Consider the following 24,342-nt stretch of genomic DNA (forward strand, 5'->3'; position numbering starts at 1 on the left):
GGTGGTGTTCTGGAGCAAACAGGTCTTTTTGGTCCCGCCGTAGAAGGTAGAAGGACTCCACAAGGTCCCTGTACTCCTTCTTCTGTCCACCGCGCACACGACACAACAGTCGTATCATCAGAATACTTCTGTATGTGGCAGGAATCTAAGTTGTACCTGAAGTCTGATGTGTACAGGGTGAAAAGAAAAGGAGCCAAAACAGTACCCTGCGGAGCCCCAAGGTACGTCCCTCTAAATTTTCGCTTGTGTTGAGCATGCTTATTGCACAAACGCGATGCACAATGGCACATTCTCCATCGCGTTGTTTGTCTCTTTCTGACGGCGGCGGCAAGTAATCGCGAGTAACCCGATCCGATTCAATTTCTTGTCAAATTAAGGTGTACACATGAACTTAATAACTCAATCTTATTGTAATTTAGCCCTTAATCTGATTTTTACATTGCCATGTAACCCCACTGACTTAGAATAAAAGTGAGTCTTTGTTAAAAAAATGTTAAAAACCTAATCTGACTGCATCAAATGAAACCAAATGTATTGTTGCTGCATTTTATTATAGCTCTATGTATCTAAATAGAAATAAATTCTTCCTCTTTTTTTGAATTGCAGTTGACAACTAGGACCTTCTGCTCAGTAGTGTGCATCAGAGAATAAATCCTAACTATTACACTAGTTTGTTTAATAAATTCTAAAACTTCAAATCAATGCCTTGACATCTACAGTATCCCTATGTAGAGCTTTTTTTTCTAATTTGCCAAGCCCCTTTTACCCCTACAGCCAACCTGCATGCACCGAAACCCACAAATTAAACTGACAAACCTTGCTGAATGAGTCTGGAATGTACTTGTAATACTTTATAGGGGATATCTTGGCAAAGGTTAAAGGATCTTAAGCTCTTGAGAATTGGAAAAAAGTCAGAGCATAATAGAGTATCTCCTGGCCTATTCTTCTCTACCCTATGAAGAGCGAAGAGTCAGGCCAATATTTCTACAGTGTAAAGTCCAGATTATTTGGAGTTAACTTTATTTCAATAACCTATCGGTACGGAACTGAAAAAGTCATTCATGTTAACTGATGTTCTGTATATTTTGAACCATCTTTAAATAGCCTACTTGTGTGTACTTTGAGTTGTACTCTCCAACATATACAGAGAAAGTTGTTAAAAGCTCTATTTCCCCCCTTTCGGTGCCATCTTAATATCTGACAGATGTTTGTTTGTAGAGATACGTCTATGGTTCAAACTCCAATATCAGACCATTGGACTGATCATGTTATTAGGAACCCGCATCTTCTGTTCATACAAAGCTGACTTTTTGTGTATTCTGTTTTCCCCAGCACACTTGCATTATATTTTTGTGAGCTGTCCTTTTTTACCTTTGACGTTCATCTAGCAGCTTCTTATACTTAGTGGCATTTCTCCTCCTAAGGCTTGCAAGGCTGAAAAGGTCGTTGATTCACTGCTTCATTTCAACATCGTCTTAAAGCTTGAATCCCTTTTAGTTTTTCTCACAGTTTTTGAGGCTGAGCCATATAAAATGTTTTCAGTAAAGGAAAATGTGCTCCAAATTCCACTCCACTAAAGCCCCTTGTACTATTCAACACCTACTGGCGACAGCCCATGTTTGCTTTGAGTCAAACAGATCTCCTGATATTTGGATAATTTCTACCTTCTTCAACAGCTTTCCATAAATCAACAGATTATTTTCCAGAACTCTTTTCCAAGTGAGGAATATCTTTTGGTTTTCTCAACTATATACATTTCTGTAACATATTCATACTGTCCATAGTACCCCATCATCTATGAAAAAAATTTGAAAGGAGTAAAAACCAGCTAGCTTTAGTAGATAATGTGTTGAAAAGACTAAAGCCTGGTTTATAGTCGGTAACGCAAGACGCAAAGCAAGACGCAAGAAGAAACGCAAGCCCTTGCGCGGTTGCAAGCCCCCCATTGTGAGCTTGCGTGTGTCACCTCAATTTTCTAAACTTCACGCAAGAAAAGACGCAAGCCTACTACTTGAAAACGACATACTCATCGATCAGACAGCATGCAGAGCGTTTACACACAGTGCACTTCACTCCTGCCCGAGCCGAAATCAGCCGGCCTGAAAAGCTGATTTCGCTTAAAGTGATACTCCGGAGTAGATTCAACCTGGGGTCATTTGAACCGTGATATCCAGCCAAGTTAGCCTGGGCGAAAGCCGACTGTTGACTCTGTCAAACAGTCTGGGAAAACCCAAGAGGAATCCGTTTCCATGGAGGGCGGGACCTTACCCAGCAACTTAAATTCATTGGAGTAACAGAGTTCCCTTAACCAATCATAATGTTTAGAAATGACGTTGGTTATGCGCCGAGGTTCATGCTTACTCTCGCGAGGCTCTAGCTCGCGAATCACGCTTCCCACATCCGCTTTCATTATACCGGTACCATTTGATAAATCAAACTTTTCCCAAAGCCAGTTGGAAGGAGAGCTTCGACATCCTTGCCACTAACAAAATTGACGAGGCATTCCTCTTGCTCTCGTTTTAATTGTGTAATGATCTCCAGAGTTGAGACAACTTCATGGATAGCTTCTAGCGTTCTTCCGTCGCCATGTTTATTTCCGCTGCGGTTGAACTACAATTATATGGACTACAATGGACTCCGCGCGTGATTTCTGCGTCACCACTCGCAACTGTTTGCTGATTGGCAAAACACTGAGCGAACCGAGGTAGGGGGATTTGGCCAGACTATGTGCGGAGCCAAAATCTTTGGGCGGAAGTACGTAGGATGGCGTCGCCAGGCTACAGCCAAGTAGCCCACCCGCAGTTTTTTCGATATTGGCTGAACATCAGCTGAGTTACTGAGTTATCCCGAATAGCTTCGTACAAGGGTTAATGGATCCCGGTCCGTATCTCCAAAATTACCACACTAAAATCACATGCCATGACACCAAACTTCTACAGTAGTACAAATATGGTCTGTACTCACCAAACGATGCATTTGGAAGTTTGAAAATAGTCCAGGAGTTAATTATTATCAACACAAGCCTGATAGCTTCTCTGCAGCTAAAGCTGCGTCGGACGTCACTTCAGAGAGCTGGGAGCTTCAAAATAAGATGAGGGTTGATCTACTACTGTAGACAACAAAGCAAGGCTGCTCAGTTTCTCCATTGATAAAATAACTTCACAACTCTACAACATAAAAATTCATTAAAAAAAGCATGTAGAATATAGCATATACTTTGTTGTCTACAGTAGTAGATCAACCTTCATCTTACTTTGAAGCTCCCAGCTCTCTGAAGTGACGTCGACGCAGCTTTAGCTGCAGAGAAGCTATCAGGCTTGTGTTGATAATAATAAACTCCTGGACTATTTTCAAACTTCCAAATGCATCGTTTGGTGAGTACAGACCATATTTGTACTACTGTAGAAGTTTGGTGTCATAGCATGTGATTTTAGTGTGGTAATTTTGGAGATACGGACCAGGATCCATTAACCCTTGTACGAAGCTATTCGGGATAACTCTGTAACTCGGCTGATATTCAGCCAATATCGAAAAAACTGCGGGTGGGCTACTTGGCTGGATATCACGGTTCAAATGACCCCAGGTTGAATCTACTCCGGAGTATCACTTTAAGCTATAAACTCTGTAATTATATAACTTTAGCAACATCTGAAACATTTTCAGGCGAGAAAGTAGTCGTTTAGACCCCCAAGGTGTTGAAGATCTGACAAAATACCGGCTATTTACAAGAAGAAGAAGCATGAATCACTCGAAGAGGTCCTGGCGGTGAATTTCCTTTCATCATAGTAGGCTTGTCATTGAAAAAACCCGCTACTCCACCTACTCTCCTGGCAGTGAATCGCCATGCAGCACACGCAAGCGCCGACAAAGCTAAATGAAGTATAAACGTCTCGAGCCATTAACATACGCGCAAGAAGAAAGCGTAAGGGCAGTTAAAAGAAGTATAACTCAGCCTAAATGGAATTACTGTTCTCTTTTGAGGGGTTCCATTTACAACAATTTATTCCATACCACATTTTCTATCTTCTGTCCTTTTTTGTAACGCCAAAAAGCCAAAATCAGTTCTTGATTAGTAAGGTAAGTTCTGCCTTTGTTATTGCCTCATTAAGTGAAAAACATTTAAATTGGTTGGTGGAGTGACACTTTTCTAACACCAGGTGGTACTTATTTAACACCTGATGTTGCTTGTAATGGCCTTTAGAGGCCTGGTGGTGTCTTGAATGGTGTTTCAAATACACCAGACGTTATAGGCAAGAGACAAATTGTGGCCCATTTGGCTAACGATAGTTTCCTTGCTCCATTAAACCTGATTTAAATGAAAGGGTCATTCTGTGGAGTTTGATACCAAGCTGATGTTCAGATTCATTCAGCTAAATAAGTCATGTTGAAGCAGGGAAACCTCTGGAACAAGTAGAGCAAGTCATCTGTTCTCAGCACCAGGGTAAAGAAACTCAGCATGACACAAAATTAGTTGTACAAGTCTGGAGTTTTGACAAATAACTTTAACTGATTTTACATATGCACTCATATATCTTCGACTTTTCTCAATCTCAAATTATATGTTACAGCCAGCCACATTGTTACCTGTAAATGGGAGAGTTGAGGAACCCAAACTGGAAGATGCACATATTCAGTTGGAGGACTTCACACAAGATGATCACAGCTACTGTCGGAGCACTCTGAGGCCAAACACATGTGACATAGGAAGGCACTTGTTCAAATCACTTGCTGGCTGAAAACCTTTTGCCTATTCACAGTGGCAGCTTGAAGCTTGACCCCATTGATCAGCTTCTGATGACACTGATGAAACTCAGACTCAACCTTCCACATGAATACCTAGCAGTAAAGTTCAATGTTTGTCAAAATAGTGTTAGCAGTATATTTGCATACCGGACTGACCTTATGGAGACTCATATGAGGAGCTTCATCCCATGGCTGTGTAAGGAGACGGTAGTGAAAACAATGCCTTGTTGTTTCAAAGAACACTATCCTGGCACAACCTGCATTATCGACTATTCCGAAATCCAACTACTGAATCCCTGAATCCTTGACCCAAGGGGACAGTCCTACAGTCTTTACTATGGACAGAACACAATGAAGTTTATGGTCACCATTGCACCTTGTGGGTTGATCACGTTCATCTCACCAGTGTATGGAGGAAGATGCAGTGACAAGTTCATCATTTCTGACTCAGGTTTTCTGGAGTATCTCCACTCAGGTGATAATGTCATGGTTTATCGTGGCCTCATGATAAGAGAGGGGAGTGAAGCTGACCATTCCTTCTTGCACCCCAGCTTCCTACGCACTTATTTGTTTCCTAAATTGTCTTTTTTTCCCCCCATTTCTCTAGGTACCTAACTTATTGCACTTACTCTAGCACTAGTTATGCTCTTAGCTGTTTGGTTGTGGAAGGAAATGTACTTATGACTTCTTGTGACCAGAAGTTCTTTTGCCTACCGATGTTGAACACACTAGTTGCTTTGGATAAAAGCGTCTGAAAAATGACCGTAATGTAATGTAATATAATGCACAAAAAGGGACTTTCAGCTCTTAGAGAACTCCAGTTGCAGCAGAAACTTCACGGAGGTGAGGATACACATAGAACGTGTGATTTGAAGACTGAAACATTTCAAAATACTGTCAGAGACTACACCAGTTAGCCTTATCCCCATGATGGATAAAATACTAAGAATCTGTGCTGCTCTGTGTAACTTGCAGGGGGATACGATTCATGAGGCATCAGAATAAGATGGAGCGAGAGGTTCATATTGAAATGAATGAACACTTCTACATCTGATGTAGAATCCAATATCGATCAATGATTCTCCAGTAAAAGGAAATATCACTGTAATTTCTGCTTTGGAAAGTGTACATTCTTCAATGTATTTTGAATATAATTTGTTTTCTTTTCAAAATAAAAACTAAATATTGTGAAGATAGTGCTCTAATGATCTTTTATCAGAGTGTGCTGCCTGTCATTATCTTATAAAACTCTTTGTTTTGATTGCTGTTCCTGCTACCCATGAATGTTCACTTACAGGAGTCTCTGTCAGAGCATAAAGTCTCTGTTTTTCCCTATAGAATAAAGGATTACTTAAGGTACTTAAGTTAAAAAGAGGGGCACAAGTCCAATTTTGTAGTTTTTTTTTCTCAGACAGAGATATCTCTGAGCTGTTTGAAGGGCTCCATATTTGGTTGCACATTTTGTCTTTTTGATTGTTGCTGCTGCTTAACAGTAACGGTCATATATTTCAGTATCTATTCGCTTTGCTCGATAAGTTTTTATTTTTTAATTTTTTCAGAATGAACCATTTATATCTATTTGTACAGCTTCTACACAAGATAGCCAGTGCATGAATTGACCTCGCCAATGAAGAAAGATGTAGAGGAAAAGCAAAAAAAAAAAAATGTTGAAAGCAGACAAAGCAGAGTAACATCGGTGAGACTTTTCCAAGATGGAACACACAGATAAAGAACAAAGGTCTGGGGAGATGCAGAAATGACTGGTTTTGTCATTTATAGGCAGTTTACAAACCCAGAGGCAATTTGTTACTAGAGGTGGGTGGACAACTTTTGGGACGGTTGCTATGTTCAATTTGACCACTGTATGTGATACACACTTTCTTTTTATTGATGTACAAACTAGAACAATTTGCAATATTTGCTTACAGCTTATTGCACGTTAGCCTTATTGTGACAATATTTGAGCATGTAAAGTGATGGTGATGATGCCCAGTAAATGTCAGCTTTGTAGTTTACATTAGGCCCAACCAAATTTACATAGTAGATAAACATTGGGTGTTACTAAAGACATAATTAAAGGTTCTGTTCTGTTTACTGAGCCTTAATTAATAAAACTGTTACCTATTATTCCATGCCAAAAACAAGTATTTTGAGATATTACTCAGTCTTTTAGTTGGCCTATTGTAGACCATGATCCATTCATCAAACCATAAATAAACAAGCGAATAAATTCAAGATCTGTGCACCAAAAGTAATGGCACATATCCCAGGATGAATATTTTAGCTTTAGAGTACTATCTATGAGCTTGTAAGAAAAAATGTAGACGGGGAAATAGACACGGCAAAATATCATTACTACTTCTAATAGCGAGAAGTATGATTGCTTATGCTCCCTTGACCTGTTATTAAATACAATAGTTTTAAAGGTACAGCAACAAAAAAAATATGGACGAGTTATTAAAACCTGCAGAAACAGGTTGTGTAATTTGACTGTTTTCCACATTTCCCAGCAGGGGGAGGCATCATAACACACAAGAACTTCACCCGTGTTTTATACATATACAGTAAAACATTTCCCCATACCATGGTGGGGCCAAAGTAAATCGATAACAGTATATGTTGTTACAGTCATAGCACACGTGGAGGCTAAAACTGGAAATACATAACTCTAGTTTTGAGTGACAGTCTGAAACGCCTATCAGAAAACCACATGATAAGGCGAGCGTTAAGGTGACTGAGTAAATCTAAGTGAGTAAAGGACAGAGATCAACACCACTGATGTGGAAGTCTGCACATTACCTGTTTGTGCTTCACATTCTCTGAGCAGAGCAGTACCATCAGTGCTCTGTGGCACCCGCTCTGCGCGCGGTGGCTTGAAAAAGGTGCGACAAAACTCCCCCCGAAACATCGTAGCCTACTCAGAGTTTTCTTTAACGACGCAGTGATGGCAGGCAGACTGCGCCAATCTGTGGCGTATTTACGCGGAATGAAGTCCTAATTAGTGTACCTACAGCAGCTTGAGGGAAGGGTGAAGCGAGTGCTGGAAGTTTTGAATGGGTTTAACTTTGGACGTGTGCGCTGTGGCTTTGCTCGGATGGGATGCACGGTGAGCTTTATCTGCTGTGAAGACGACTTTCTGCAAATGCCCGTTTACCAACATGAGGATGAAAAGAAGAAAGGCAGCCTGAAAAAGGTAAGAAAAGCAGGCAGCTGGAGAAATGTGCGGGTGGCAAAAACCCATGCAGTCACGAGTGGGCCAGTTGGTTCACATGAGGCTGACTGTCTGCTGCTTTCTGTGCAGATTGAACATGGTTATTTGTATGCATGGTTATTTGTTTATGTCCCACATATAACCCAACTGTCTGTCATTATGTGGGACATTAGATAAGAGTTTTTGACCTTTGGTTCAAGGAAACTCCTCTCATCCAGACAATCAACAAAGGTTACTATAGAAATATGTCAAAGACTGGAATATGGTCACAGGTCGTCAAAACAACAACAACAACATCCTGCTCACAACCATCAATCCAGGTATACTGTGTGTCTATACATGCTTTCACAATAGCTATTCATTACTTGTTTGAGGGATTGAGGTGAACCATTCACCATATTGAATGCCAGGGCAACTCTGAAAAGTTGAAGTTCCACCTTCAGTTCATGACAAATATCTAAGGGTCTACCTGTAGTGATGTAAAAATAATTAACTTTTTTTTCCCCCTTATACCCCTTTATGCTAATGGGTCTCTGTTGATTATTTAGTGAGTCAGAAATGTGTAACCAGTTAAATGCAGCATTATTTTTCTTAGTTTGCAGCCTTTTTTGTCCTAATGAGGGTGACCCCCTCAGTTAGCGGACACATTTTGGCCTAATCAAAGCTACTTTTGACACTTATGACTCAGTTATGGCACCCGGCAGTTATGTGGGCCAGATGTAGCCCAAGTCGCGAGCTTGGCCTTAATGGGGTTATTTGTACGTGCTGTATGGGCCAGATGTGGTTCAAATGACAAAAGCTGGCTTTGACATGTTGTGTGACACGTCTTTAAGACACACACAATTGTGTGTGTCTTAAAGACGCAAAAAAAAATGCAGATTTGGGCCATGCCTGAAGTATGTTACTTTTAGGAAGGAAGCATATTGACTAAGTGCACATCCTAAAAAAAAAAGAACATAACCCTTTTGAAATCAGATGGAAATTGAACAAAAATGAAGTTCTGGTAGCCGGACTAACACACAAATATTAGGTGTTTGTGGGTGGAATTACTCTGATATTTACGCTCAACTGGACTCAGTTTAGCTTCGGCGCTCTTCACATGCTCCATTGTAGCTCTGTAGTGTTGTGTCTCCCCCTCCATTGATAAACAACACTTCTAACAGTGCCTTACTCTCTATTGATGAGAGTTCAGTTTGATCTCTTCTAGCAGTCGCAATGCCGATTTTCGGGTGTAATAAATCTCTGGTGGATTAGTGTATACAGAAACAATTGATGACAGGTAATCATGAATTATATGCAACCTTTTTCAATGTTTGGAGCGAGAATTGCATCGGTTTCATCAGATAAGCTTTAAAATAAGCATTAACTAACAAAGCTTTTACACCTGTGATGCACTGAGTTGCATTTTTGTTTAGACAGATGTTTAGCTCTTTGTCACTGTATGCATTTTCATCCCTCTTTGCTGTGGTCTTGGGTTTTTCTGTTACATACTGCTGCAGGCCCATCAGTTGAGCTCAAGTACCCTATGCCTAACCTCCGCCATCTTGTTGCAAATGTGTAAATGATTTCACATTGTAAATCACAATAAAGACAAAACCTGGCATTTTTTTCTAATAAGACTGAGCTAATTTTACATTTGTGAACCAGAAATTTGGTTGATAAAAGCCAACTAATTGGACTTCTGCTCAGTTGCAAACTTGTTTTTTTCGTGCACTTGTGGTCAGAAAGTTTTAGAAGTTAGTGAGATTATGGTCTGTGCCATTGCCCTATGTTCACTAGTAGTACATTAGTTGTTGTGACCAGAAATATGCTATGATAGGAATTTTTATATTGCCTTTCTTATCTTACCTTAACTCAGATAAATGGCCACCATTTATTTGATCACATTAATGTTTCTTAACTTAGCTATTCAACTTTCCAACTTTACATTTTCCTGGTATCCAGTGGCAGTTGCCCTCCTGATATGGCACTGCCAGTCATACTGTGCATGGAAAAAAGTTTCATCCATGAAAAGATACACATTTTATTTCCCATCACAGTCCAGACATATACTCTACATTCTACCTTGTGTAATGTGCTGCTGGGAAGTAACCCTGCAGAAAGACATCTTGGGTGACTTTTCTTGAGTATGCTGAGTTGTCGGGTGGCATAGCAAAACACTGCGCACTGAAACGTTGCAGGGCTGTGGGCACATGGAGAACTGTGGGAAGTCCATGTCCGGACTCTGCCAGCAGAGCTGTGGTTGAAGTAATGCAGTGGTGCTAAAGTGTTGAAGATAGTCTCCAAAGGGAAATGAGTAAGACTCCATCATGCTGAAAGTCAACAATCAGCAGTTGCTGAAGAGTTAAGATAACGTTTAAGTTTTAAGACTGTATATCAATGAATTAGTGTTCTGTATGACAATGTGAATCTAGATAGAAAGTTAGTGAGTAACAAGCATTGTTAAAGTTTAACTATAGTTGATACGTCTCTGGACTTTATTTACCTTGGTGTGCTTGCATAGATTCTTTTTTTTTTGCATAAAATTTGTTTTGTTTGTCCTTGTCATGTTGGTGGTGTGTTCAGGTGCAGAGTGCTTCCTTACTGACATAAATGTTTGGCCACTACTGTCAGATGCATTGAGGAAGACCCATAGAGCAAAACTTTGAAGAGTGATAGCAATCTGACATAAAGTAAGACCCTCATGTAAACACACTCTAGCTAAACTTTGAACTGGATTAAAGGTATACAACATGATTTTGGGAGAATGCATGCTATGTGGTTGTTGTATAGGGGCTGTGGTACAGTCGGCACACAAAGACTGCCATACCGATGATTGACAGAACACAATGGGCAGAACACAATTTGATGGCAAAACCATTTTGTAACAAAAGGAAAAAAAAAACTTGTTACGGTGTTGTACTGACTGAACAAACATCTCAGAAAGACAGTGACAGGGTTATTTATTCTTTACAGATACAAACTGAAAGGATTGTCAGTTTTTATTTAAAATGACGTATTAAAATTCTTAAACTCCATTTGTGTTTTGTTATACACTCCAAATGGCACTTGATCATTTCAGCAGGTTGATTTATTTAGTGTTTCTCGATTTCCTATTTCTGTTTGAGCGAGTCTCAAAAGCTGCTACCTCACAACCTTCACAATATAAAACATTGGAAGGCTATTCCCAGCTCAGAATAGCAGGTTGAAATCCTGGTGTCAAGTGTTGAGCAGTTGATGTGTTGGGGGACAAAAAGAGGGAGAAAAAAAAGGAGCTGATAAGTGAATTAAAGCCTTGGTGGAGGTGCTTGTTTGCTGATGTTTTGGTGAGGGACTAATAAGACACTGAATGAATTCTACCAGAAACTTAATTTCCAGCTTCTATTTTCCCTAAAGTTTTACTTTGTCTATATACATTTGTACATTCATTAACATTCATGACACAGCCTTGAGCGATTTGAAGATAAAAACTGTCTGCACTTCAGTTTGCACTGCCTGATTCTAGGAATATCTGCAATTGCTATGCCTTGTTAAATCTGCTTTGTGTTGTTGTCAGTCAGAAGACACCCAAAGAGATATTTTGATGACCAAGCCAGGGATATATTAAGACTTCATTTGACTTATATTCTCGAGTAGCATGCCACTGGACTGAATAGCAAACAGTTTTCTATGTGCAGTACGTTTTGATTGTGTACCGCTTAATGCATTTTTGCTGGTAGGAGAAACTTTGGGAAAAAAATCCTTTTTTTGCCTCTATTGTCTTTTTGTACATTGTACACTTATCTCGCACACTCACATGAACAAGAATTAAAGAGCAAATTAAGAGCTTTGTGTCCTCTTAAAGTATCTTATTGCATTTCACATGTTATTGTGCTTTGGTGTGTTTTTTGTTTACTGTCTGCCTTTTTTATTCTCATGTAAATCTGTCAAACTTAGACTCTTGCGCTTCTATTCATTGGATGATCGATCATTGTAGCTCCTACCCTTTGGCTCAAGGATATTTCTTGGTCCAGAGTGTTATCATTCAGGAATCTACTCTTGTGTACAAAAGCCATTTCCGGAAAAGTTGGGTAGTTTTCCAAAATGTTAAAATATAAACTTGAATCTGTAATTTGATAATTAGTGTGAACCTTTTTTTATAGACACAAGTAAAAAGGAAATGATTTTCAGTGGCTTCGTCGACCAAATTTATTGTATCTAAATATTATATAGACGAATCCAGGAATGCGAAGGAAGAAGTGAAGAAAGACAGAAGAGTTTATATAAAGTTACCCTGTTTTTGAAGATTCTACAACCAGCTTCTTCCAGAAATGCAACCTGAAACTTCATGACACAAGGAGAAAGCCCTATATGAACTTTGACAGTGGATGTGCGTTCTGTGCTCAGATGAGTCGAATGCTTCAGCTGCCTTTGGAAAAAGATGTCTAGTTCTACCAAAGATTAGAAAAAGCTCTTATCAGCCAAAGGTGTAGAGGTGTTTGTGATTATATTGGGATGCAAATTGGAATTTGGAGAGGTCCAAGAGGTCTGTGGTTTGCAGAATAATGCCAGGCTTCATTCTACAAAACTTAACAACAACAACTACATAGCCTCAGAGACACATAGCGAGTTCATTACTGGTCTGTATGCTGTCGAGATCTATCACCTATTGGAAATAGATGTTGATCACGAAGTGGAGAAACAGACAGCCATAACAACTTCAGACTTTTGAGTAGTTGAAATCTCGTGTTCAGCAAAATGTATTCACTGATTCATCTGCAAAGCTGCAACAACAACAATCCACTGTTCCCAGATGATTAAAAAAGTACATGTAAATGGTTAGGGGATGTAACACTTTACATGCCTCTGTTCAAGCTTTTTTGTGTGCTTTTGGCATTGAATGCTAGATTTGTTTACCTTGTCCTATGATACAGTTGGTCAATGAAGACACTGAGAATATTTTATACTCTGTGTTTGTTAGATAAAGATGAAAAAAATGAAGAAATTACAGATTTAATTTTTGTTGCATTTTTTTTTAACCTTCCCAATTTTTGTGGAAATCAAATTTGTAATATTCAGTTCACATTTAATTTGAAATCATTTGGCCTAAAACCAAATTTAATCCCATAAAGTCAAGCGATCACGCCTCAGGTCACCTGCTCTAAATGAGCAAGATGGCGATAGACAAAAGCTAAACTCGAGACTTCAAAACAGTAACCCATAAATCAGACGGTGATGTCATAGTGGTGGATTATTTGCATACTCTATGGTTATAGGGATGTTATTGAGTAGATGTTTTCACACACAAACACGGGAAATTCTCAGGAAAAAGTGCAGACATTTTGGTCGGGACTTTTCCGCAGTTGCTGTTCACAAAAGCACATCATAGTTGTCACTGGAGATGGGCTCTCCTGGCTGAAATGCTTGGGAGGGGAGTATAGAGGAACAAGTGTGTAGAGCGCTCAGGAGGAAGCACGTGATGCAGAAATTAGCTGTTTTCTTTATAACACGTTGAGAACAGCAGATGAGGCTCCTTTTTTGTGTTGGCATGAATGCATCTGAATGTATCCACATTAACGGAAGCAAACAGAAGCAGCATGCAGATCAGCGGAAAGGACTAATCTGTTCCAGCACGCACGCACGCACGCACGCACGATGCTGCACTGGAAGCAGCTTTTCTCTATAGTTCTATAGAAAGCAGCACAGGCTTGGTTTTGATGGGTTTGTATTGCTGCAACAAATAACTGTAAGTAGGGACAGTATTACTTGTAACAATATGACATATTGTTAGTGTAGTCAATTAAAAAATGTTGATATTTGCTTCATGCTTGAATAATTCATTAACCTATATGTATTTATAACCTATAGCATATGCTCTGGGGATCACATCAATAGTTTTTCACATGTTTGCATCCTGCATTTACATGACTTCTCTTTCCTTTAAAGAACAGGTAACATTTTGATAGATGTTGAGTTTTCCTTGCAAAGTTTAACAATTTGCACATTATTTGTGTAAAGGAAATCTGATATGAAGGCTTTAAGAGGCTGAGGTTAGTCTAATTTCCTTATACTTTTCTAGACGTGAATTTGTAAAGTGTCTGTGGGTCTAATCTTGTTCTGTCCTATTTTGAAATTACAGAGCTGAATCTCAATTAATGTAGATGTTTATTGATCTGTGTTATTGACTGTGATTGATGAAAAAGACCACAGAGAATATGAAATTAATTAATTAATTTTTGAAAAAGTTTGATCAGTCATCTATTTAAAACTCATAAGTCCACATAAATTATGGCAGACATTTTAAACCAATATTTATTCTTATCAAGGACAGCTTTCTGTATGCCAGTATTTCAGATAATGATCAGACCACTCTTTTGACATCAGTAATGCAGCTTATTATCCTTAAAGAAAAAACTAATCCTCATTCCATTTTCATCCCTTCCAAGTGAGAGCCTATATCTCTCCCATTTTATGAATTCCCACCAAAGTGTCAGACGGCAGGCGGGGGCTTTCCTGGCATTTTTAAGATTTTCGATAAAGGTATGTGGTGAACTGAAAGTTACCTGCCGCCCCATATTGCATTCCAGTGGATGCTTTAACTGTGAGAAACAGTGTGTCCTCTGTGCTCTGTCTCTTGGGAGGCCTATCATTTCACTCCAACCTGCTGGCACTGACCTGCAGCAGAACAAGCCCCTCTCTGTATGTTCTTCTGTGGAGAGGTGCGCAGTGTGTGCTTGACCCAGGAGAGTGCCGTGTTGCCTCAGCATATTTAACCCCTGTCATTTTACCTTTTAATATCCATGCACTTGGGGATTCAACCTTGTGGATATTACTGAGTTTTTATGTCAGAGTAGCAGAATTGAGAGTGATGAATAGTTGAGCTGTTCCATATATGAGAATCTGAGTAAAATGTTTTTCACACATTATATGTAATGATGCTTGGCTAAGATGCATGTTTTATGGTAACAAGAAGGACAACCTGGTTGCACAGAAATGGACGAAATGGACAAAACTTCTGGACCCATGTTGTAGAATGTTGTTTATTCGATTATGTTCTGATATCATGAAAAGTGACAGGCTTCTCTTCCTTTGACTTTGAGAATTTGTTCATCTTAAGTCAACAGCAGACATGGACTTTAAAGGGGATAGAGAATCAAAATCGTCTTTTTCACGTTTTTGGTGTTAGTTCTGAGTCTCCCCGCTGTGGGGAGTACACACGAAGTGCCAGCAAGTGTCAGAACCTCTGTTTCAAGTACTCCCCTTTTTTGAGTATCCCCCAGAAAAAGTGCCAATCCGTTTTTGTGAAAAAGTGATGTCACTTTTTCAGCAATCGCCACCCCCACACCCAAATCCACAGCCACCCCGTTTCAGACACGCCCCTTCGGCAAGAAACAGAAACCGGTGTGCCTTCCAAGGCTGTGAAAGCGGACTACGATCGTTACATATTCTTCCCCCGGAAAGCAATGTTCGCGATCAATGGCTTTTATTTATTTTTAACAGCATCCCCAGTACATACAACCGCCGACTTTTCCTTTGCTCTGCGCAATTCACGGAGTACAGTTTCACAAACCTTGCACGATTACGAGCAGGCTTCAGTTGGAATTTTGCTCAGTAGATGGTCAGTTCCGACAGGGACAGACAGACTGCAGCGAGGTGTGCGCTCCGCTGAGAAGGTGATCGGCTGCATCTATCCATGACATGCACGTCTCCAGGACTATGGGGCGAGCAGGCCTCTGGAACAAGAAGATAAACGGATACAAAAGGCTTTCATTGAGCCCCTTTAAGTGTCTTTAATTCACTCGGCTAAGCTGAGTGGATAAAATGACAGTCAGAATGATAGATTTAGGTATAGAGCAACTGTATTTTCTCTTCAGTCACAGTTCTGTCCTTTTTTTTGGGTCTTTACCTCCACCTCAACCCAAGACCTAGTGACATAAGTAGTACATAATACACTCTGTTTAGTCCTCTGTCGTCCAACTTCTATGGCTTTATTTATCCATGAATGTTGCCTTTATCCTCCAGTTTTGTTGATATTTCTCTACATGTGAGAGGGATTTTCTTGTCTTCCCCCTAATACTTTGCAAGGCAACGAGGCATTTGCTCTTGGCAACGTTCAAATCCCACAAAGTCTCACTCTAGGGGCTTTTGTAGCCATTCATAAAACTTCCGAGTGATGGACAGGGAGCTCAGCTCTCCCAGGTTCCGTTCCTTTCTGTTCCAAATGTGTCTTTTGTTGATATCTGTGGCTCCTCTCTTCTCCTTGGGTCTTTTTTTTTTTTTTCCAAAGTCACAGGGCTCCGAGGGTAATTACTGTGACAGTGGAGCAGAAGTTAGGCTGGGCTAACAAGTCGCCCAATCATGTTTTCATCATCAGGAGAATGTTTTTTTTTTTGGGGACGTAATAAATCTCCCCTTTGACATGCTACATTTACTCTGAATACACACAGGAAGAAAGACCCCAGATTTTTTTTTTTCCTGTTGCGACTTTGCACCAAGGCTTGCAACAAGCCGAGGCAGATCATTGTTGCTCATTCACCCTCTCTGTTTTTTTAAAGGGTTGGCTTGCACACTAAGACATTCCGTTGTAGAAGAATTTCATAGATATTTACAAAGGAATGTGGTGTTTTAGTGGACTGCGAAAGAGACACAAGTGGCATTATGAAATGGATCCATAAAGTTTTTATTGAACCTTTACTGGAAAAATAATAGACTCAATCAGACTTGTACTCTCGGGGCAGTGATCAATGTGACATTGAAATGGTGAACACATTTCTAATCATTACTAATTTCAGCATTTATTTTTAACACCAAAATTCTTCTTTATCCATGTTATTGCATAAAAATCGCTTTTCTCTTTCCTTGCGTGATGGCTCTCAGAGTCTCCAGGGCCCGAGATGCAACATAAGAGCAAGTGATTGCTTGTTTTTATTATAGAACAGAAGAAACCACATGGCATTCTATTTAGGAAAAGAAGAAAAAACAGCACATTTACCACGTTGCTGTTCCGATTCCTGTTAATGTGAGAGACTGTGCCTCACCTTGTGCACCATGGAAAGGAATCTTTAATTAAATCACGCTCTTGAGCACAGTGTGACATGTGTTGCATGCTCCTTTAAGCCTCCACAAGCCGCACTGACATGCCACACATTTATATCATATCTGCTGTTTATTTAACCCCAATGTTAAGTTCACTAAAGCTGAGTTTATGATGATTATTTTTTTGTTTCTTACATCTAGAGTAAGTTGACGAAATTATATTACACAGGATCGGACTTTGTCTACTGATATACATCCATTTTTTTTCATTGCTATTTTACTTATTCTAATCCTCCCTGTTATTTTTCTGGTAGTATTTGTCCATTGCATCTGCTGCTTTGCATGGATGGGAATGAACTGCATTCAAGGGCATAATGAAGATTGTGATCACATGATAAATGTTTGTTGAATCTTTTTGTGTGCAGTAAAAATCTCTGCATCTGCATTGTCTGCATTATGGTATTGTCAGCTTTATTTAATAAATGTCTGGGGGAAATTCTGCAAGTGTTTTGAGGTCTCTAGAATAGAATAGAATAGAATAGAAAAATACTTTATTCATCCCCCAGTGGGGGAAATAAAAAAAAAGGACAGGATCAACATTGTTTAGGTAAGTCACAGTTCCTTATGCTTGTTAGTTTCTCTGTTCAAACAGTGATGGACATAACAACCACTAGCAACATTAATTTTAACGTCACTCAATGGTGAAACTTGCTTTGCATATGCTTTGTAGGTGAGTAGAGATCTTGCTTCTGTAAGATGCACACTAAATTAGTCTTAAAATGGGCTATAATTTAGAATAAATACTTCAGATGAAGACAGTATCTTTATATTGATGTGGGATAAAGACAGCTATACATGGGGAAAAAAAAATCTATGATCAAAGATGAGCAACAATTTGGAATGAATTAGTATTAGAGCCTAAAAGTCTTTGTTGTTAGTGCAGAGCGAGTTTCTTTGGTTTTGCATTTACTTTCCCAGACAGCAGGAATGAGATATTGGATTTCCTTAATTGAGGGGTTTACCCTTTAATCCCACTTTATTTTACATTACAGTAGTCACAGGCAGTCTGAAAATATAATCTTCTGCATCTTTGCCCACTGCATGCCTGTCTGCCTTGGCAGCCCTGTGGCATAACTCTGAAAATAGCCTGAAAGCCTCCACATCATTCTGTTGTGTTCATGGTTCATGGGTCTGAGTATTAGCTCTGACTACAGGCTAATATTTCTTTGGAAATGCAAGTAATATAGTACTTGTTGACCTGACACGGGTGATTCGTGCTTGCATAACAAGATGAAATGTTTATTCATTAACTGGCTAGTTTTATGTTGTTAACATTTATTTTGTTCATTCTTGGATTGTAAATTGGCCCCCTTTTCAGAGATGACCATCGTGGATTTAACAGTCTACAGTCAGATAAAATGCTTTAGAACAGTATTAGTTGAAGCGCAAGTTGCTTTAATGGCTGCTTTATCAGTGAACAGCTCATTTCACTGCAACACTGCTACTTATCTATTCACAAGATAACATTCCTTCCCCTGTACTTTCACTTTTGTGGCACATTCCTGAGATCTCTTTGTTATTTGGTGCAATTGTCTTATATTACTGCTAAGCCCTAACGTGGCCACGCCTTAACACGTGCAGACTTAAATTTAGATTAGTTCTTGGCATGTCAGGGTGTTTTACGGAATTAAATGAGTTGGGGCTGCTGAGGCTCAGGGTCCCCATTTAGAATGAAAAGTGGGTTGTTTGGGGCTACACGGTGGTGTGGTGGTTGGCACCATCACCTCACAGCGAGAGGGTTCCAGATTCAACTCACGGCGGTTGCCTTTCTGTGTAGAGTTTGCATGTTTTCCCTGTGTATGTGTGGGTTCTCTCCAGGTACTTCGGCTTCCTCCCACTGTCCAAAAACATGCATGTTTGGTTAATTGGTGTCTTTAAAAATTGTCCTTAAAGCTGCCATCGGCAGGTTTTCAGAATTCCGAGTCTAAAGTCGGAAAATTCGAACTGATACAACTTTCAGGTCCCTCCCCCAACCTCTACCAAGCTCCAAACCGCCCCCCAAACCCCTCGAGGTTGTGCACGTGAGTTCACACCAGTGTGCGCGCGCACACAAGCTGGGGGCAGACTCACGCTCAGCAGCGTGTGCACAAGCTGTGATTGACAGGTAGCAATTCCTCCACCCTAACGTGATTGGTTGAAAACAGCCGGGAGCGCTCGATTTTTGCAAGCACGATTACAGGCTTTAGAGGGAGGTACAGAATTCGGGATTTTTCCTAAACAGCCTATTTAATATTCTACTTCCAGAATCCCATGACAGTTCAAGCTAATATGACAAAAAAAAAGTTGCCGACGGCAGCTTTAAGAGTGTGGTTGTGTGTGGCCCTGTGATGGACTGGCGGCCTGTCCAGGGTGTACCCCGTCTCTCGCCCGATGACCGCTGGGATAGGCTCCAGCTCCCCCGCAACCCTACCGATAGATTCAGCGGGAATAGAAAATGGATGGATGGATGGAAGTGGGTTGTTTGTGCTCTAAAACAGACCTGAAATAGCTTTAATCAGATAATTGTAAAACTTTCAGTGACACATTTTTGCCTCCTAACCAGTAGTCACAAGCATTTTCAAATAATTAATAATAATATCAATAATCCCTCAGTCTAGTGGATTTGAATTCTGATAAATACCAAACGTCAGTGGTTCCATTGACAGGTGCTGAGATTTCTGCCATTTTGATACTTTTTACTTGCTCAGGATAATGAAGGAAACAACGCAGCAGATTCAGTTAGACGCTAAATCAGTGTCATCAGTGAGTTTAACAGGTATAGACAGTGAACTTTGGATCAAATCTATTTCTCAAGCACTGTCAGACCTGTAATATATACAGGTAATATGTAATATGAATATTTTTTGTCAACTTGTCCACAATGTATTGTGTCACAAAAAGATTGCAATTTATCCCTCAGCTGTTATATTCTGTCAGGCAGCGTGCTTGTGTTATGACGGGAGTTGCGACACATGAATGTAAAAACATCTATGATGCAACTATGTATATTATTATAGCTCGCTAACTTTATTTTTAATACGTAGACCTAACAGTGTAGATTAATTTGAACCCTAACCACTTGCAGGGGAGTGTTGTAGAAAAGTGAGAATTGTTACTCGGAGGAAAGTAGAAAATTACATTGACTGTTGAAAACATAGCAGGCCACTGGTCCCAAACCACTGATTTCTTGCACAAATGTGCTGACAGTGTCAGAATGGTCTGTATATTTGCACCTCCTGCTATTTCCCCTTTCTTCTCTGTAGATGTCTATGGTCAAGTCAACACTAGCATGACATGGAATAGGGTCGTCAACGAAGCAACATGTCTAAGGACGTCAAGGTGCTGATGAATAGAAACTTAAGCTACATCTAAGTAGGGAACAATGAGTGGTGACACTGTAATAACTTTCTCTGTCATAAGATCAGGTTGGTGTAGAGGTGTGTAAAGTAATACTCTAAAATCAAGTCCAAAGGGTTTTTAGGACACACAGACCAAATCTCAGCAGGCCCAGGGATAGATAGAACTAAATTAAAGTTTGAACACCATCATTATCAATCAGCGAACGAGCAGCAATCACCGGGAACCCATGCAAGCCATGTTTTATGTATTTCCCAATTGACTTTCTAAATTAAATTCTTTTATGACTCATTGTGCTTTTTGAGGGACATCTCCTGTTCTTGTCCCGGATTAATAGAGTGATAACACTGGAGATGCTTCATGTTGCCTCGACTAAGATCATACTGTTAGACTTTGCTGTTATACATTCAATTATCCAACTTAAATAATGGTCATACTGCAAGCACCACAGATGATTTGCTACAATACAAGTCTGGTCAAGTCTGTAACACTGCCCGTCAAGATTGCTGAAACTTGTTTGTATCACATGATGTCAGAGACTGGCCAAACATTTGAACACTACAACTCTTTTATCTGCCTGAGAGAACCACGTGACAGTGTTTGCTCTGTGTCTGGGTGGGTCTCTGCCATTCTGTCCCAAGTCAAAATGGGAAAAAAAAAGAAGACAACCAGTAAACAGGGAAGACATTCCTTCCTTCAGCCTTTGCACTGTAACCAAAACAACCCCAGAGAGTTATGTTTTTTTCTGAAAGACGTTTTCTAAAGTGGTTTCAAAGTGGAAGTTACAACCCAGGATTTTCATAACTCTGTGCTTTCTAGCCAGCAGATGGGGGCATTGCCATTTACTTTTATTCTTCCTTAAATTGTAATTTACTCACATAATTGAAGGAAGAATGATCAATGTGTCATACCGATAGTGTTATCATTTGCATGCAGTCACTAGCTCAGACCAAAACAAATGATGAACAGTTGTTTGATGAAAAGTTTAAAGCTAACAATCTGACAAAGAAAAAAATTGTGTAAGACATTTAAATGTTTTTCTTTTTTTTTTTCAAACTGACTTATTTGAGTCGGAGGGTCAGTCAATAATAAGATGTAACAGTCTTTTCTTTGTAACCTCTTTTCCCAGGGGGCTGAAACATCGCCATAAATGACACAATAGGGATGCTAAATAAGAGTGAGTGTGGCGATCGTGCACGTTTGTTATGTGACTATGTGATTAATGTGTCATGTTCCCCTTAAAAAAATTGAATGTCACTTAGTTATAAAATACAGCCAAGGAGAATCCATTGAACAATTCCAATGTAAACACTGTTAACAGGTACCATGACGGCTGTGCAATGTGCCAAAGCTCTCCTGCAGCAATGTCTGTTTATGAGAAGTTAATTCAATTAAAGCAGACAAAAGGCCATTGGCACCAGTAAAGTTTGGGTGAAATGTGAAGCCATGCGATGGACACACATGCAGTCTTTTGGCCAGTCAAGCATGATTTACGTTTGCATAATTCCTTGCTGTGGGGCAAACTCACCATCGCCATGGGTTACAGTGGGTGCTGTGAAGAAATGCAGCTTTGTGTTTAGTGGGTCTATTTTGCCTTAAGCTGACAGGCGGGGCGTCCACATCACCACCACACACAGAGAAATGCATGGACCTACATAGGCATTACTGTATGTGCAAAAACTGCTTCCCGGGAGCTATAATTTACCTCAACTCCATTTTTTACAATCTTAATCTTCGTTTGAAAGTTAGGATTTCAATCTAATATTCCGTAGATACCATGAATAAATGAATCCTAACACTAAATAAACTTAACCAGAAGAAAAAACAACGATGTATATTTTGAAGTAACTTTGAACAGTTATGACTGAAAATGTAGCTGCCAAGATGCCAATTTATAGCATTTGTCCACCAAAAAAGAGCTCTTGGACTTAAGTCTCAGCATCGGTTAAGACCAAAGTTGGGATAGAATCACAATCAACAATCCAGTATGATTTAAAGTTCTCAAAGATATAGTGCAGCTCATGTGGTCACATGACCAGTTGTGCATATGGCTGCCTGGATTCAAAAACTATACCTTCAGCTCAAAGCTAAAGGCTTTTAACTTTCAAAAGATCTGCCCAAAATGCTTTGTTCATGTAGAGTAGGAAATTTTGACTGGCACTTTCTTTCTTTATTTATTTCATGACACGTTCCATAAAAATTCCTCTGATAAGCAGATTGTGGCAATAAAGACTGTTTACAATGAGGTAATCAAGTCGCCCAACTCTAGGCCCAAACTGCATTTATTCAGAGGCAGGAAGAATGAAAAAAACTGAACGTAAAATCTAAAATTGTGTCAAGACTTGCAGGAAAACACTCAGCAACAGTAAAGAAAAAGAAAGAAAGCATGAAATCAAAGCTGAAAAAGACGGGATTATCCAACTGCCACAAAGACCAATGGGATCCTTTTAAAGAGAATTTGTCAGATGGTTTCTTTACGTGTACTTTGAATAAAAAAATTGCTCACACCCCTAATAGTACAGTAATAACATTGTTCAAAGTTACGTGATTGGTTTAAGTCACTTCATCCATGCTTCACTATCACTTTATATTATTATTATTATTATTATTTTTTTTTTACTACAAACTGAGTTATTACTGAGTTATAACATCCATTTGTTTGTGCTTTTGATATTGAAATTTGATGTTCATAAATATGACACCTTGATTAAGGTGTGACTCTTGGAAAAAAAACCCCAAACCTTTTAAATTGAGTCCACAAATGTGCACAAAATCCACAAATTTTCCAGGATTGTAATTTTGCTTTTCATTAGTAACAACCACTTAGCACTATGCAGTATTGCATTTTTTAAAAATGTGTAGGATGCATAGACTTCAAGTACTCCCAAAGAACTGTTTATTACACTAGTGATGCTGTCATATTTAACACGTGTGAAAATCTTTCCCTCAGGGCTCATCTCAAGCAGCACTGCTGAGTTTACAGTCTGGGCTATAGCTTTAACCACCAAGGATGTGGCTCACTAACATTTACACAAATACATTTCATATTTCCACCTGTAAATCAAACTCATTTGGGTTTTCTTCAAATGAAATATGGCAATTCTGCTAAGATACCAGCAGAGGGCACTCTGCCATAATTTGTTATTGTAACAAGATATCAAAAGTTAACTTTTAAAACACTGAAGAACTTTTATGTAGTTTAATCAGAAAGTCCAAGTGTGAGGACAGACAGCATGCACTCCCAGTTTAAACCCCAAGTTTCTGTCTTGTCCCTAACACACATGGCAAGGAGGAATTGCTCACACAACTCAGATTTCAGCCACTCCTCTTGGCAGCAGTATTCACAGAGGCCTCACTCATGGCTTAACACTTTGAGGAGCAATGACAATCGGCCAGAAAGTAACCCCCCATGTTAAAACCTAAGAACACAATGTAGACTTTGATCTGTCAGAAGGGGGGTTTAGAGAGGCTTTGGGAAGAATGAATCCTATATGGTTTCAGTTCTGGGCTTCACATTGTTTACAATACAGACACAGTGAGGATCCATCTATCTACTTATACATGCACAGGCAGAAACACATTCTTAGTTTTCTTTAGGAGTCAACAGTGGGAGTTGTTTCTTGTTTGTAGGACTCAGTAGGTTTTTACAAAGAACTAACAACACAGTCCAATCTAATGACTCTGAGGGTTTTCAATGTGAATGTCACAAGGATTAAAACATTTTTCATGCTCAGATAAAGTTTAACGTGTTGTTAAACTTGGGTTATACCCCCAATATCGTGATAGTTTGGGTGTGTGCTATTTTGCAATTCTCTGAAACCACTTAGAGGAACCACTACTGTGTTTCATCACCAGCAAAGTAAATACTCCTTTGTTCTTCAAAACCTTGTAAAAGTCATGTTGAGAGTAGAAAAGCAAGCTGGAGGGATGTTAATGTCCCATGCAATTCCTGCTGCTCACCGTCTGCACGCTCTGCTTTTTAAAATCCCTTCCTCATT

The 24,342-nt window shown here is 39.5% G+C and overlaps 1 protein-coding gene across 2 annotated transcripts in view; it reads left to right on the top strand.

The window, feature by feature from the left end:
• Positions 1–7,481: 7,481 nt before the first annotated feature.
• The window catches only part of tns1b (tensin 1b), a 238,290-nt gene continuing 221,429 nt past the window's right edge, over positions 7,482–24,342 (top strand). For both annotated transcript variants that reach the window (XM_075479009.1, XM_075479008.1), the window contains exon 1: positions 7,482–7,936. In XM_075479009.1, the coding sequence (XP_075335124.1) occupies positions 7,838–7,936 (99 nt within the window). In that variant the 5' untranslated portion in view covers positions 7,482–7,837. The remainder of the gene's footprint in view (positions 7,937–24,342) is intronic.

The sequence above is a fragment of the Odontesthes bonariensis genome, chromosome 12 (genome assembly GCF_027942865.1).
Source record: "Odontesthes bonariensis isolate fOdoBon6 chromosome 12, fOdoBon6.hap1, whole genome shotgun sequence".
In the NCBI taxonomy this organism is placed as follows: domain Eukaryota; kingdom Metazoa; phylum Chordata; class Actinopteri; order Atheriniformes; family Atherinopsidae; genus Odontesthes; species Odontesthes bonariensis.